This window comes from Chelonia mydas, chromosome 8 (genome assembly GCF_015237465.2).
Source record: "Chelonia mydas isolate rCheMyd1 chromosome 8, rCheMyd1.pri.v2, whole genome shotgun sequence".
Lineage (NCBI taxonomy): Eukaryota > Metazoa > Chordata > Testudines > Cheloniidae > Chelonia > Chelonia mydas.
In genome coordinates, this window is record NC_057854.1 from 83,677,006 (window position 1) to 83,692,658 (window position 15,653).

The 15,653-nt window shown below is 38.3% G+C and overlaps 1 protein-coding gene across 2 annotated transcripts in view; it reads right to left on the reverse strand.

Annotated features, from left to right (window-relative positions):
* Positions 1 to 15,653, reverse strand: part of LOC102939068 (serine/threonine-protein kinase TNNI3K) — a 165,698-nt gene that overhangs the window by 124,976 nt on the left and 25,069 nt on the right. For both annotated transcript variants that reach the window (XM_037906085.1, XM_007062560.2), the window contains exons 6-7: positions 3,211 to 3,309; positions 1,132 to 1,270 (exon numbers count right to left, since the gene is read on the reverse strand). In XM_037906085.1, coding sequence (XP_037762013.1) covers positions 1,132 to 1,270; positions 3,211 to 3,309 — 238 coding nt within the window. The remainder of the gene's footprint in view (positions 1 to 1,131; positions 1,271 to 3,210; positions 3,310 to 15,653) is intronic.

Below are 15,653 nucleotides of genomic sequence, written 5' to 3' on the forward strand. Positions count from 1 at the left end.
ACAATGGAGAACAGTTGGAGCACAGCAGCACTCTGCCCATGCAATCCCTCCCACCCCAAGAATGTCCCACCCCAAGAAAGGTTTGGAGTGGGATTGATATAGACTCATTTTCCTGTCTCTGCACTGTACAGGGAACCTCCTTACCCAGGGAGTTTTACCGGGAGCCTTTTCTGGTAAGTTTTGTGCCCTTTATATTATTGAAGCTATATAAAGGAGCTGAAAGAGAACAGCAAATCTAGTCCATGGTAACTAAAGCACATGGTTTTACAACTAGTGGGATGAAAGAAACCCTGACATATATTTCCACAACACAATTTTTTTCTTTTGCTTAATCTATGGCATATACAGAATATATAATGGTGTAGAATTGTGTAGCAGTTTTATTGGCATTAGCTTGGTATAATCTGTAACACTCACTCAGAATGTTTAGTTTGGGAATAATGCAAATATTTATGCCAACAAACCTTCACACCATTCCACCCGATCATGTATTAAACACACACAGACACACAAACTTAAATTTTATAATGAATAATGTATTACAAACATTCCATTTCTTTTTCTGTTCTCAAATTGTGCATGAACAGATTATGGTTTCCTCATTATTACTTGAAAATATTTACCACATAATTTCTACTTAATATCCTTCATCTGTAGCTCATTCACTAACAGTTTATTGTGGGTATTTGATATTCAAAATCTGAGTTGGTTAGATTGGACACATATATCACATGGTTTCTTTCTTCTTCTCCGGTCAGACCAGCATAACTCTTAGAAACAAATTTCCACTGTGAGTACTTTTGACTATGATTTCAAATTTGTTTCCCCCTAATATGCTCCAGCATTCACTTGCAACTCACTATTTCTATGAGCACTTTTGCCAATAAACTAATTCTCTAGCTTATTCGTGAGACGCCAACACAAAGGGGGCAGAATCATAGACAAAGCATATTTAGAATGTGAATAAATATTCCCAGAATTTTTTTTGCACTTTTCACCAACTTCATTACACAAACACACATGCACACACAGTATCAGAAAGCAAAATCCAAGGTTGGTGCAAAGTATGTGTCAGGACTTGACACTATATACAAAATATAATTTTAATGTGCTTTTAAAATCTTCCCTTACCATCTGCCTTGCTGCCCTCTTCCATCAAGAGTTTTGCAATATTAAGAAACCCTTTGGCAGAAGCTAAGTGGAGGGGTCTGTCTCCAACTTCCCCGCTCACATTCACATCAGCACCAAACTTCAGCAAGAGGCGGTTAACCTAAATATTTCATCAATGTAAATTAGAACATCAAGCGAAAACAAACATTTCAATGAAACCAGAACATAAGAATGGCCATACTGCATACACCAAAGGTCCATCTAGCCCAGTATCCTGTCTTGAGACAGTGGCCGATGCCAGGTGCCCCAGAGGGAAAGAACAGGTAATCATCAGGTGATTCATTCCCTGTCGCCCATTCCCAGCTTCTGGCAAACAAAGGCTGAGGACACCATCCCTACTCATCCTGGCTAATAGCCATTGATGGACGTATCCTCCAGGAATTTATCCAGTTCTTTTTTGAACCCTGTTATAGTCTTGGCCTTCACAACATCCTCTGACAAGCAGTTCCACAACTTGACTCTGCATTGTGTGAAGAAATACTTCCTTTTATTTGTTTTAAACCTGCTACTAATTAATTTCATTTGGTAATCCCTAGTTCTTGTGTTAAAGTTTACTCTGTATTGGATTTCATAACATCTTGAGTGAGAAAGCTTTATTTTTTTAAATTAAAACTGGGTTATGTATGTATATATAATTTATTTTCATGAAACTCATTATAAATTCCATTTGTAAGTTATATATCTATAAAATATTACATTGTTCACTAGCAAATATCAGTTCATTTTAAAAAATGATATGGATAGCAAGGGGTTGGGAAAAAGACACACTTATTTGTTTAACTGACCTAGTCAGCATAATAAAGTAAATGTCCTTAACATCCATAAATTAGCTATGTCGAGCTGTAGCTTCCTTCAGAAAGTAGAGTCCCTTATCACAAAAGCACCATATGCATTTTAGCATAATTTCATGAGACTGTGACTATTTGTTCAAAAGTGGTTCACGGGAAATAAGCAAACTAATCTCTCAGCCCAACATGTAAAGAGTTTCTTAATGTTATTGGATGATGAGGTGAATATATAAAAAAAGGAGGGTGCAGGAATGCATGCTTTGTGCACATCCTGGCTGTTATTGAACCATAGAAGTACAGAGTTTTCAATCATCTGTTCTCTTGGAGTCTGTCCTTTCAAAAGCATTTTCCTGGGAATGACTCTCCAACGCACTCTAAGTAAACTTCAGTGAAATGAAAAATATACTCTACCGAGAGGTCATGCTTTGAAACTCTGAAAATGTCCCAGCATATGCATGTTTCCAGGAAAAGAAAGACACAGGGACTGACTCACATAAGCCAACACAGACACAAGGCTACTTCTGAACCCAAGGATCTCCTGCGGTGCAAACGAGTATATTGCCCACTAAGCCACAGACACTTCTATATTAGCAAAGAAAAATGGGATTAGGAGGGTCTGATGATAATTTAGGGCCAAGGCTTCAGTGCTTTTTTAAAATTTCACTGCTGGTGAGAATAAGACAAGCAAGATTTGGCCCTTTCCATCCACAACACACTGGGTGAAATCCTGGCTTCATTGGATCCACTAGGAGTTTTCCCATTAACTTTCATGGGGCCTGGATTTCACCCATTAAAACAAAGGTGCACCAATCCTTTTGTTATTGAGTACCATGGGTCATTTATACACATTTCTGTAGAGGTATTTAAACTGATACACCTAATGGATACAAGGCAGCTTCAAGGTTCAGCATTGTATGAATTATATCTCTGGATGTGAAGCCCTGTTATAGGTTAGAAAAACTCTCTCTCATGAATGGCATCTAATTTCAAGAACTCTTTTGCGGGGTAGTAAATTTGGCTGGTGATCCTAGCAGTGGGTAGTTAAAACATGAATAGCCACATTCCTATGAACTTTCAAACACATGAAAATATCGGATATAGTTAAAGGCATAACTTAAGGATGTGCAATCTGTGCAGCCTCTCTCTAGTAGGACCCTTCCAAATATAAAGACAGGTTGGCTGACAGTAAACCTACATGTGGCTTGTTGTGAGTGCACTCCTTCATCTTTGTCAGATTCTGCCCATTAATTACCTGTTCATGGCCATAGTATGCTGCAATGTGTAATGGGGTGAAAAACACTGCATCTTGAACATTGACATAAGCTCCATGCTGCAAAAGTATATCCACAGCCTAGAAGAAAAAGAAATAAAAGATTCCAATTAGAAGCTCTGTATGTGGTTACCTTCTAATAAAATTCTCTAACATTATGCCAAGAAAGAACAAACACCAACTTATAAAGGCGAAGAACTCCATACAGCATATAAAAGTGATTAACTTACAGTACTATAACTGAACACTGAATGTCACTGATGCCTTATAAATAAACCTGAAAATGTATTTGCCAATAAAAAGCCTGATTTGTGAAGGGAGAGGCCCAGAAATGACTGACTCAGAAAGCTCAGAATAGCCTTTAATTTTCTTTGAGGCTTCATGAACAAACACCAATAAACATATCACAGTTCTTAAAAGAAAATAAAAGACCCCTTTAAATTTAAATGCATGCAGGTAAATTCACAAGTATAATTCACTCAATGTGTAAAGACTTCAGTGTACTTTAGAAGATAATAGCCCTTAGACTTCAATAAATAACCAAAGTGGTTTCTTTCAAATTTTCACTCTCTTAGTCATTCTGAAGGCCAATGGTTTGGTCGAGCAGCTATTAATTTTGAAGCATTGGCCTTCTGAATAACTGTCAAAATGGAAATTTGAATTAAACCATTTTGGATTATTTATTGAAGCCTAAGCACTGTTATTTTTTTGAAGCCCAACGGAGTCTTTATACCCACTAAGGGTCTTGTGCTACAGATCATTTGCATAATTCTACACACAGTTTTATGGAATGCTATTGCTTTTTCTTATAGCCTCCATGTGAGTCTCATGATTGTGAAAGGTGCTGGAGTGAGAACCCTAGAAATTATCCACAGCATGGGGAGCAGCAGGGAAAAAACATTCCAGCTCAACCTATTCATGTGCCTCAGTGGTGACATAAAGGGACCACCTCTAGTGAAAGGATGAGTGGATAGTGTAGATTCCACTGCTATTCACTCCTCCTCTCTGCTGACACTGCCAGCGATGGTCCCAATTAGTGCGAGACATGATGAATCATTTGTGATGTGGGTGCCTGTCAACTAGTAACTGGACTGAGACCACCAATTCATTTCACACGGGCTACAAAGAGGCCGGTCATTTGAATCTGTCACTCACAAGTACTGACGGAACAAGTAAGATCTGTTACTAAGCAACATTAGTGTTCAGGGATTATTTCTTTAGACTATTTAAATGGAAAAATATTTTGTCGATATGCTTCACTGAGTGAATTTTCTGTGCAAAGCCCTTTCCATACCATACTTAATGCATTTCCCCTTATGTTTAATTATTTCACACTAACATTGGCTGTAAGCCTCCCTAAGACTAGTGTTTTAGGGACTACTCCTGCCACATACAGAGCCTCCTCAAATCCCATTGACTTCAATAGGTTCTGAAGGCATTTATCACCTTCTAAAAATGTCCCAAACACTGGAAGGCCCACTTGAGCAGAAGAGAACCTGAATCTGCAGGTCTGAGAACAGGATGCATGGAAGGGTATTGTTAGGATATAGATATTCAGGCCTGTCTGTAAAGGCCTATACTCTAAGAATTTAGGTGTATTCTTATCACTTAGCTAGTTATAGAGGTATAAAAGAAAGAATCAAAATCAGCATCTGCCGGTGTCAGGGACTTCTCTTACTGTGACAGTCTGAGGCCCTGTTTTTAGGCTAAGGCCTTTGGCTAAGCAACAGAGGCAGCCATAAGCTGCGAAGCGACCGGTGGTCACATCCTCACATTCCAACCTAGTCACATTGAAATAAGGTGTTATTGGGCTGTTAGGAATACAATCCTGTCCTGATAATGCCTATCGCCTCCAGAGAAAGGGAAGTGCCTAGAAGATGTAAAAGGAAACTTAGTTTGATAGCATCCTGTCTGGCAAGAACTCACTTATCAATAGCTGGGATGTGAAATCCTCATTTCTTTGTTGTTCTATCACTGTAGTCCCCATTTCCCCATTGTTTGTCTGTATAATCTCTGTCTGGTTCTGTGATTGTTCCTGTCTGCTGTATAATTAATTTTGCTTGGTGCAAACTAATTAAGGTGGTGGGATATAATTGGTTAAATAATCATGTTACAATATGTTAGGATTGGTTAGTTAAATTTCAGTAAAATGATTGGTTAAGGTATAGCTAAGCAGAACTCAAGTTTTACTATATAGTCTGCAGTCAATCAGGAAGTGGATGGATGGGTGGGTGGGTGAGTGGGAAATGGGAATGGGGGTGGGGAAATTGGAATCATGTTTAGCTAAGGGCAGGAATGGGAACAGGGACACAGGTAAGGCTCTGTGGTGTCAGAGCTGGGAAGGGGGACACAAAGGAAGGAAACTGGAATCATGCTTGCTGGAAGTTCACCCCCAAAAACATCGAATTGTTTGCACCTTTGGACTTCAGGTATTGTTGCTCTCTGTTCATGCGAGAAGGACCAGGGAAGTAAGTGGGTGAAGGAATAAGCCGCCGAACATCTTGGTGCCGTGACTTGGATACATCGCATCGGATAGGTGAGTGGCAGCCTGTAAGTCCCCCTCCCCAACAGTCCGCACAGCTGCTTGGAGGGGGTATCGTGAACTCTCGTGATGGTAGTTGTGGGTTCTGGCAAGCCAGGGTAAAAGATTTTTTGGATAAATGGATAAGGAAGAACCAGGGCCCATACCAGGTGCAGAGGTCAACCTGGGATGAGATTAAAAAGGAAATGGAGGAAGTGTTAGGGGACCCAGAGGGATGGGGGGTGGCTGAGGAGCCCACCCTCCTTGGAAAATGGGTAGTGGAAGAAGGTCCCTGCCCATGGGGACTGAATGCCTTCCAAGGAAAGGAAGCACTTCAGTCCGCTTGTGAGAGGTTTGAAGTAAGGGCAGCATTATGGGAAGCTGCCAGTAATCTTTCAAGTTTGGTGCTGCTTCAACAAGGGCTGCTGAAGGGTTGTAAATTAGTTAGGGGTAGTTAAAGATGATTTGGCACAACAGGGTTTAAAGTCAAAAGCAGGGTTAACAGACTACCTTTAGAGACTGGAGCTGGGACTTGGTCCTGGGGGAGTGGAGAGAAAGAAGGGGAAGGGGAAAAAAAAGTTTCAAAGTGCAAAATGGCAGGGTTTGCAGGAGCGGGTAACAACCCACACTCTTCTCCCAGAGCCAGAATGAGAACCTGGGGATAAGGGTTCCCAACTGTTTCAACTCAGGGAGCCTACTCTTGGCTCAAGCTAACTATATCCTTTTCTTCTTTTCCTTCTTCTTTTTCTCGGTTTACTTAATTTGCTGCTGGTAGCCTATACTTTAAACTGACCTGACAGGCTTAATTGGTTTCTTTCCACCTCTTCCCCTGCCTTTCCACACTTTTGTTTTTCTGAAGTTTTAATGAAGGGTACTTTGGATACTTATGTGAGATGTTTTTGGTTTTTTTGGACAAAGTATGAGGGAGGTCTGCTGTATTCCATTGGAATTTTTGGAGTAAAAGATCCATGGGCATCCATGGAGACAAATGTTTTACTGCCTCTTTGAACAGACTCAAGGTAAAGACAGCATAGGTTAAGGCAGCTGTGTGGCAATAATTGTACTTGGTGGCTAAGCTGTTACAGACAAATTGCACTACCTTAAAGAACTAAATGTAGGAGTAAGTGATTTAAAGAAGTGAGGGAAAAATTACAAATAGCTTTTGCAAAAATTGATAATACAGAGTTTGAAGGAAAGTAAACATTTGGGAGTTGTGGAAATGGTAAAAGGTAACTGTTGTGAAGATGTTAAAACAGTAACAGTTGTGGTGTTACAAGAAGGAAGTTTTTGTTTAATGATAAAACCCAGTTATATAAATGTAACTATATGTGCAACTCTGTGCAGTGACATTGGATGGAAGCTTGGTAATTAAATTATCCAAGGGGGTCAGGTAGAGTGGCTACTATCACCACTATGCTTCTGACCCAGAAGCCTTTACAGCTATTCTGAAGGAAAATGGGCCCTTTTCCCACAGAAATGGTCTATAAGGGACTGCTGCAGGCAGCAGGTGGAGAGAGAATCTGATCAAAATTGTTTGTCTATTGGGTAATGTAATCAAAATCACTAAAGGAATGTAAGGGGTTTCTATTGGAACTTAACTTGGCTGCCCCTGGTTGTGTCTAGTTGTACAAGATGGGAGTGTAATCGGGTACAGTTGTGTAAAAAAGAGTAATCACAGTGCAAGGGATGTTCGGCAAAAGAGAATTTTGTGTGTGTGCACAGGAAAAAGAAAAGGAAAAGGGGAGGAATGATGGGAACACTGAGCCTTGGGGTGGCTCTGGGGGATCAGATTGTTGCTTTGGTGGGTGCGCATGAAAACTCTGTGGGCATGGGGGAGGCAGTTACACCTTGTGTAAAATTAATATGGCTAATATAATGTTATGGAGGTTAAACTATATGGAAGGAATTTGCATTTTCCCAGGACGTGTGCAGTGTGTATTGGAGAAGGGGTAAAAGAAATGCAAATAAAACATGGTACTTCATTAAAATCCTATTAGGGCTCCAAAAGGAGCCACAATAGGTTGTGCTTTCTTTTTCAGATCTCTGTGTTTTGGAGCAGGAGATGAAAGTGGAAAGTAATCAGAACTCTACTGGAAGTGGAATGTTTCCCTTTTAAGACAGTCTCTGAGCTGCTACTAGCTTTGGATCCAAAAGCAAGCTAGTAAGCCTCTGTGTAAATGCAAATTATCAAGCTGATGGGCACAAAGGAGCTGCAAATAATGAATACATCTGGTCAGCAAACAAGTTACTAGAAAAAAGAAAAGGAGTACTTGTGGCACCTTAGACACTAACCAATTTATTTGAGCATAAGCTTTCGTGAGCTACAGCTCACTTCATGCATCCGATGAAGTGAGCTGTAGCTCATGAAAGCTTATGCTCAAATAAATTGGTTAGTCTCTAAGGTGCCACAAGTACTCCTTTTCTTTTTGCGAATACAGACTAACATGGCTATTACTCTGAAACCTGTCAAGTTACTAGAAGACTCAGATTATGGCCCTCCAGGAAAGGGAGGTGAAAAAACAAGTCAAGCCTGAAAATAAGGGGAACAGGTTAACCTTAAGGTGTGTGTGTGTGTGTGTACAGTGCTAAAATCTGAAGCTGGGTCTCAGCTATTACCTGAGAATAAACTTAATGCTTGGTACAGCAGAGAAACTATTGCAAACTTGGTCTATTGTACAAGAGAGGAAACTGAGGTACACCTCCTCATAAATTTCATAAATGACCCGTGAGTGGGGTAATTCACTAGCCTGACTATAGAACAAAATAAGGACAGCCTGGAGGTAATTCTTCTGTTTTTCCTGCAATTAGCAAGGAAATTTGTAAAAGGAAGTGGTGGTATTATTAATTAATTATTACTATTATTATTATTAAGCAATAATCTGTCCCCACTAGGGGGTGGTGGAAATTGTTTCTTTTGTTTTTCAGACTCTCTACAAGCAAGCTGGCGCCAGCGGAAGAATAACCCACAATACCATGGATCTATGTTTTGTGTTGTTTGTCTGTGGTGTTTGTCTTGTTGCTAGCATTGTTGTGTTTTAATTAACAAAAAACCTCATGACATGGGTGAGGGATGGCTTCAAAAGGCTGACCCTGGTGGGGAGATGTGTATGGGAATGCAAAATGCTCAATTAGGAGGCCAGCACTTGTGTAATAGCTACCAGTTTCATCATCTATCACCATGGGGGAATTGTAAAGCACCATGAAATCTCTGGATTAAAAGCACTACACAAGTGTTAGCTAAATCATCATTACTGACAAAAAAAAATCATACAAGAATCACATTCCTATGAGATTTTGCCTGGTATAAGAACCAAATCAGAAGTTAGGTCCTTTCTGGTTTTAAATTTGAACCAGAAGGAAAATCGTAAGAGCGGAGATTTGCATCCTTACAACCCAATATTCAAAGGGAGTTAGATCTGAGATTTCAGTTTTGATCCTATGATGCATATGCCAATTTCCTGAAATATTGTTGGAGATTTTACTGTATTAAGGTTATGGATCATTGTGGGCTTGGGATTATACATAATTCTAGGGGGAAGAGTGACCGCAGCTTCTCCAGGAATTAAGAACAGTGGGGGAATAGGAGTGCATAGGTAAATTCACTTGCATTGTAACACCTCCAGAGAAGTACCATCTGGAGAGGCTTGCAAATACTAGTTCAAACTAGATTCTCCAGAGATCAACAAAGAAAAAACTTCTGGATAAATAACCTCAATTTAGACTGACTCATGTCCTTCTTTCTGATCAAGAAAACGGACAGGACCTTCTGTTCAAGGGAGGACCCAATTCTTCCTGGAATAGGATGGAAGGACTTTGGCCTACAGAGGTCACCCATCATTGCCCTGAACTGCAATGGATCCATCTCTAGCTTAAAAATGTCTGCAATGTCTCACAATTTTTCTTAACTAATTGAAAATACTTAGTGCAATCAGCAATCTTCAGCAGCTTATTTTCCGCTTTCTCCACAAAAGCTTTAGTTTATTAAATAATACTGACCCTTGTGGTGCCCCACTATTAACTTGCTTTCCACTCTGAAGAGTAATCATTCAGTACAATTCTACTTCTATTTCTTCTTGCTTAACCAGTTTTTAATTCACAACATGACTTTTCCCTTTACCCTCTTGTTATTTACCTTAATAGTCTTTTATGAAAGGCATTATCCAAAGCTTTTTGAAAATTAAAGTAAATTATGTCCACTTCAAACAGAGACTGTTAATTAAAGTAACTTTGAGGGTTAGAGAGAATCAACAAATGGAATATAAGATAGACTACATAAAGATTTTGTCTCTTGGAGAAGGGCAGGAGATAAGAATTCTTCTAACAAAATTAAATCAATGGATATTGACTTTCTAGTAGGTAAAATTAAAATGAGAAAGACAACTTCAACAATTAAGCCATATGCATCAGCATTAGCCTATGTATATCCCTGTGTTAACACATCTAAAGTATCTGCAATGCTTTTCAGAGTTCTTTATTAATTAAGCCATTAAAACCTAAATAAGAGGAGCATCAAGCACTGGCCTAATTCTTTCCAATTTAGCAGATATAGATATAATCAGTCATGTCCTGTAAAGATCCTTTGCACAAAACTGGCAAGTCTCTTAACTCTTTGCTGGTCTGTAAGAATTCTACAATTAACCTTGATCAGAATGAAGCAGTAAATGCCTAAAGAAGCTTCCAAATGGTTGTGAAACACTAATTACAATTAAAGGAGTTGTCTAACTAAGGAAGAAGTCTACTGAAATGTTTCAACATATTCTTTTTTGATAGACTTGGGGACAGAAGACAGAATTGAGACACACTATCTGTATGTTCTCCTAGCCTCATTGGAATAGATAAGATAAATACAGTTGGGTCACAGATAAAATCAGTAATGAAAAATGCAGGTACTGATTTCCTGAAATATACCATTCGTACCACAAGAATAGTTTCTCCGTCCAAAGCAGGTAGCCAAGGAACTGAGGTGTTTTGTTTTCTTATCTGAATATATTATACATAGAATGGTTTAAGTGACTTTGTGATACATTATGGGAAGACAATTGTCTTGCCCTCATCATTTAATTAATAACACTATATTTTTGAAACATCTCAATTGCTTTAACCTGTTGGTTTAAAGACATTACATTACAAGAGTCAATTTGCTTCAAAAGGCAGACTCTTGGATTGAGTAGATGGGTTGGGGGCTCAGTCAAGTTAGTTGAAACTCCGTTATCACCTATGTAGACACAGTTTAACACCTTTTCAGTTGTGTTAGCTGGTTGTGTTGTAGCCAAGGTAGAAGCTCCCTTAACACCCATGCAGACATGGGGGGTAACATTTTCAAAAATGCCTAAGTGACTTACGAGCCCAAGTCTCATTTTCAAAAGAGACACAACGACTTCAAATTCTAGGGGTATGTCAACACTTAAAACGCTGCAGCAGTGCAACTGTAGGCAATTTTGAAAAAACTAGGCTTCCAGCTAGACTACCACACAACCAGCTCGCACAGCTTTGAAGATGTTAAACTGTCTGCAGGGGTGTTAAGGGGGCTTTCCAATCATGTTAAACTCCTTCAACTGAGCTAACTCAGTTGAAAAAACACTCTTCCCCCCCAAATAGACAGACCCTTCATCAGTGTACCACCTTAAAAACTGATCACATTATCTCTTGTAGCTGATGTTTGATCAACTCTGAAGAAAGCAAGATAAGTCCAAGTAAAAGAGGTTTGCTTATGTGAAACTGTAAGGGAGATGCAAGGCACCCACACCATTGGGCAGGATCTGGCTACCTTATGATTTCATCTTTGTGCTATTTTGGACACTTCAGAACTGGAAATGCATAGTTTCCATCTTGTTTTGTAGCTAACATGCTTTCATAATTAGGTTCAAGAGTGTAATGATTAGAAACAGGTGAACTGGTTCTGCAGAAAAGAAGGGTCTTAATCTAAATCATAACTGAACTCTTTTAAAGATAAGAACTGATGGAAACTCTCCATCTCCTAGTCTGAGACAGGCCTCCTTTATTCAAATCCATCTTGGGGACTGAACAATTTCTGCTAAAATGGCTACTGTATAAAGTTTCATTAATTCCGGTATCTCTCCTCCCACTCCTCAGGGTTTGGACAAAGGCAAATTCTGGAGAAGATCTGGGCCTGATTCACCATTGCCTACAATTTGTGTAGTCATCTATATCTATGCTAAGTGTGGGTAGCCCTACTATCCTGATTTAGTAGCATTTTACATTGACTTTGCACCAGCATAAATGACTACAAAAAAGCTTCGGACAAATTGCAGGGCTGTGAAGATTCAGTCTCCTTGAATTCATGAGATTAGATTTTTCTAGCCAGCCAGACTGTAACAGATAAATACAATAAAACTTCAGACTAGACCTCTCCATTCATGACATATGAAAGGAAGGGGGTATACTGGATGTCAGGTAGAGGAAACTGGAGATACTTGAGATTGGAAGTCGGGAGAGAAATAGAGTTAGGAGGAAGGGAAAAATATGTAACTGTAGAAGTTAGAAGCATTAGTGTGGAATGGTGAGAAAGATAAAGGAAAATGAGGACTTTGAAATATTCAGATAAGTTTCAAATAAATACGTAAACTTTCCAAGGTTTCTCAAGTTGTTTGAGGTTCACCCATAACTAGTAATAAAGCTCATTCAAGTGAAAACTAGAGATGAAAAATATTCCATTGTAAAATAGGATTTACATGTGAAAATCTATATTTTATTCTTTGAAAGCTGTCCTTATAAGACAAACTCCTTGTTTACCAACAAGTCATCGTTGCAAGAAAACAAATGCATTCACTCTTTAGAGTGTCAGGGGTACCTGTGGCAAAATGAAATAACATTCCTCTATCCCAACTGGAATCTCAGCTCAGTTCACAAACCTCTCCATCTGCAAATGCCAATGTTAATTTATAAAATGAAATCGGCAACAATATTAGTTTTTCAGTGTGGAAATATTGGATAGCACATCAGAGCATATTAAAAATGTATTATTAATTCAGCAGTGACCTCTCTGGGCTGGAAACATTTAATGTTTTTAAAACACCAGGCTTAGGAACCGTTTTTTTAAACTCATCTGGGTATCTAATTTGGTTTCCAGCATCTCTTATTTTTCTCTAATTTTGTACACTTCTCACTGAGGTCTCCAGTCCAGGGATCATGCTCTGAAAACATCCACTAAACGATAAAACAAACCAACAAACTAGTTTTGCTAAAGTAAACAAATATGACACAAAATCACAGAGAAGATGAAATATTTATGTACCAAGCTGGCTCAGCTGAGTTGGAACATCTCATTTACAGCAGTGTCCTTCAATCTCCCAGTTTTATAGAGGTGATTACTATCGTGGTTTCAGGAGGTGTGGAGATTGTGCCAAGGTCACAAACTGGCCCTGCAGCAGAACTGAGAATCAAAGCTAGAAGCTCCAGTTGCTCTTTGTCTGGCTCTGAAATATAATGAGCATCTTTCCTCAAGAAATGGAAAAGTCAAATGATATATATAATAGGCTGGTGTGTATGTTTCTTTTATTTATTTAACTGAATAAATAATTTCCCCTTATTTTATTGAAATGGAGGAAATGTCAAAAATATATTTTCCCTCTCTGACTTACATTTCACTGCACTTTTTACAGTTTTTTTTACAGTTCCAATTTCCATGAATATTAATGAACTTCTGTGCAAAGTAAGCTATTTAACCTAGCAGAAGAGATTCTCAGCAGAATGACAATTTCAAAGTTCTGTAAAAAAGGGAAAGAAAAAAGCAGAATCTGAACTATAAATCTTCAGGTTCCAAACCAGCAGCAGAACCAAATGAGGTATATGGAGTACAACTCTCCGTAGGGGACGTTTCTGGCAAAGATCTGATCATTACTAACAGAGAAAACAATGGGTCTTTTCTAAATTGCTCACAAAAAATGATTCCTCATCAAATTAGGGGCTTTATCCTTGCAAGGAGCTGAGCATCCTCAGTTTTCATTGACTTCAGTTTCCGCTGGGGGCACCCTGCACATTGTAGGAGGTGCTCTGTCACTCACAGGATCAGGCCCAAAAGTTTTAAAAAAGCAACTTGAAAAAGTAAAATAAAACAAGGTATTTTGTATTTTCTGCTCATCGTTCTTCATTTTAATGATCTGATCTGAAGCACATATTTACTTTATGCTCTTGTGCATCTCATATGTATTATTTACATTTGAGCATTTTTCTGTTGAGCTACAGAAAATACAGCATTATGCAAAATCACCCCCACAGGCTTATTCTTAACCCATTGATCCTGTAATGAACTCTGTCATGAGGAGTATATTGCAGGATTGGTGCCTTATTCATATACTTTTCTAGGGGAAAAAAGCACTGGCAGAAGTAAACTTCGGAAACGATAGAAATGGGGAGAAGAATGGAGGTGTGGAGGGCCAGAATTTCAAAATATGGACTCTAATTTAAAAATTCTTTTCTGCTAGCACATACTGCAATTTATCTGCTTAAAAAAATAGAGAAAAAGTAAGTTAGATCTCATCCTCATACAGATATATTGAAAAATCATGTATAATTGGATCAATGATTTTTTGTTTCCTTTAGTCAACTAACAATAATTAAATAATAAAGAACTCAAAGTTGTATGTGAAAGATCTATTCTGGAAAGCTAAGAACCTGAAAGATGTAAATTAATCTGTCTCGTTATCCAGAAATCAAAATGTATTAGTGTATCTGATTCATTTCTCTCTGCAAATAATTCTGCTTTAGTAAAGGGGAAATAATGACAAAATTTGTATTTGCAGGAAGAATGATTTTGAACTCAATGCACAGTATTTTTCTGCAAGCAATATAAAGAAACCAATCAACATTATGTGCTTAAATCTATAGCCCAGCTTCAATATTTGTTCATAAAGATTTTATGCAACAACATCCACACATGTTGTTAAGTATTAAATTATCTGATTTGTGCAAATGTGGGATTTGTGAATGCAATACTTTTCTGCCCATATTCATAGGCCAGACTGAAAACATGGCTTTTCATGTTGTAAAATATGAAGGGAGAAATCCTAGCCACTTTGAAGTAATTGGACATTTTACCATTGATTTCAATGGGGTCAAGATATCACCCTCTGTGTATCTCGTTAATATTAGGACTCCTTTACACCACTCTGAAAGTTTGCATAAATTACATGTATACTAGTTTTAAGCCATCTTTACAATGCCAGAGTGGTATAAACGGTTTTAGTATAAATGACAATCAGGCTCCCATCATTTATATTTAATATATAAATATTTCTTCACTAATGAGTGATTCTAACTTTTATAAAAAGAAAAGGAGTACTTGTGGCTGTAGCTCACGAAAGCATATGCTCAAATAAATTGGTTAGTCTCTAAGGTGCCACAAGTATTCCTATTCTTTTTGCGAATACAGACTAACACGGCTGCTACTCTGAAATCTAATTTTTATATTGCCTTTCTGTAACTTCTGATCTGCTCTCACTCTGTCTTTTAAAACACATTGACAAATTGTTCTCTCTTCATGTCCTGTACTTTTGTAAAGCAAAAAAACCCTAAAGAATTACAAGGTCTGGTTGGTTCAAACCAGCTCTTGTTTCTGTTTGACAAATGCAGATTCTTCATATAGGTTCCATCATACTTATTATTTTCCTTGAGCTTAAACTGGCTGCTCAGCACTTGTATATATGATGCTGGTAATGAACGACTGCACTTACTCCAAAATTAGGGATACCTGGACTGGAATTTCCAAACATCAGTGCATTCAGTCTACATGCCAGGGAGATGATCAGCATGTTGAAACACATTGAACTGAAGCAAAACCTTTAAAAGTATACAGGGAAACAATGACTTTTCTAGTTTTATTTAGAAATTATCTGGAATGGCAAAGTACTTTTCATAGTCTCCAGTCTGTGAATAAATCGTCCTC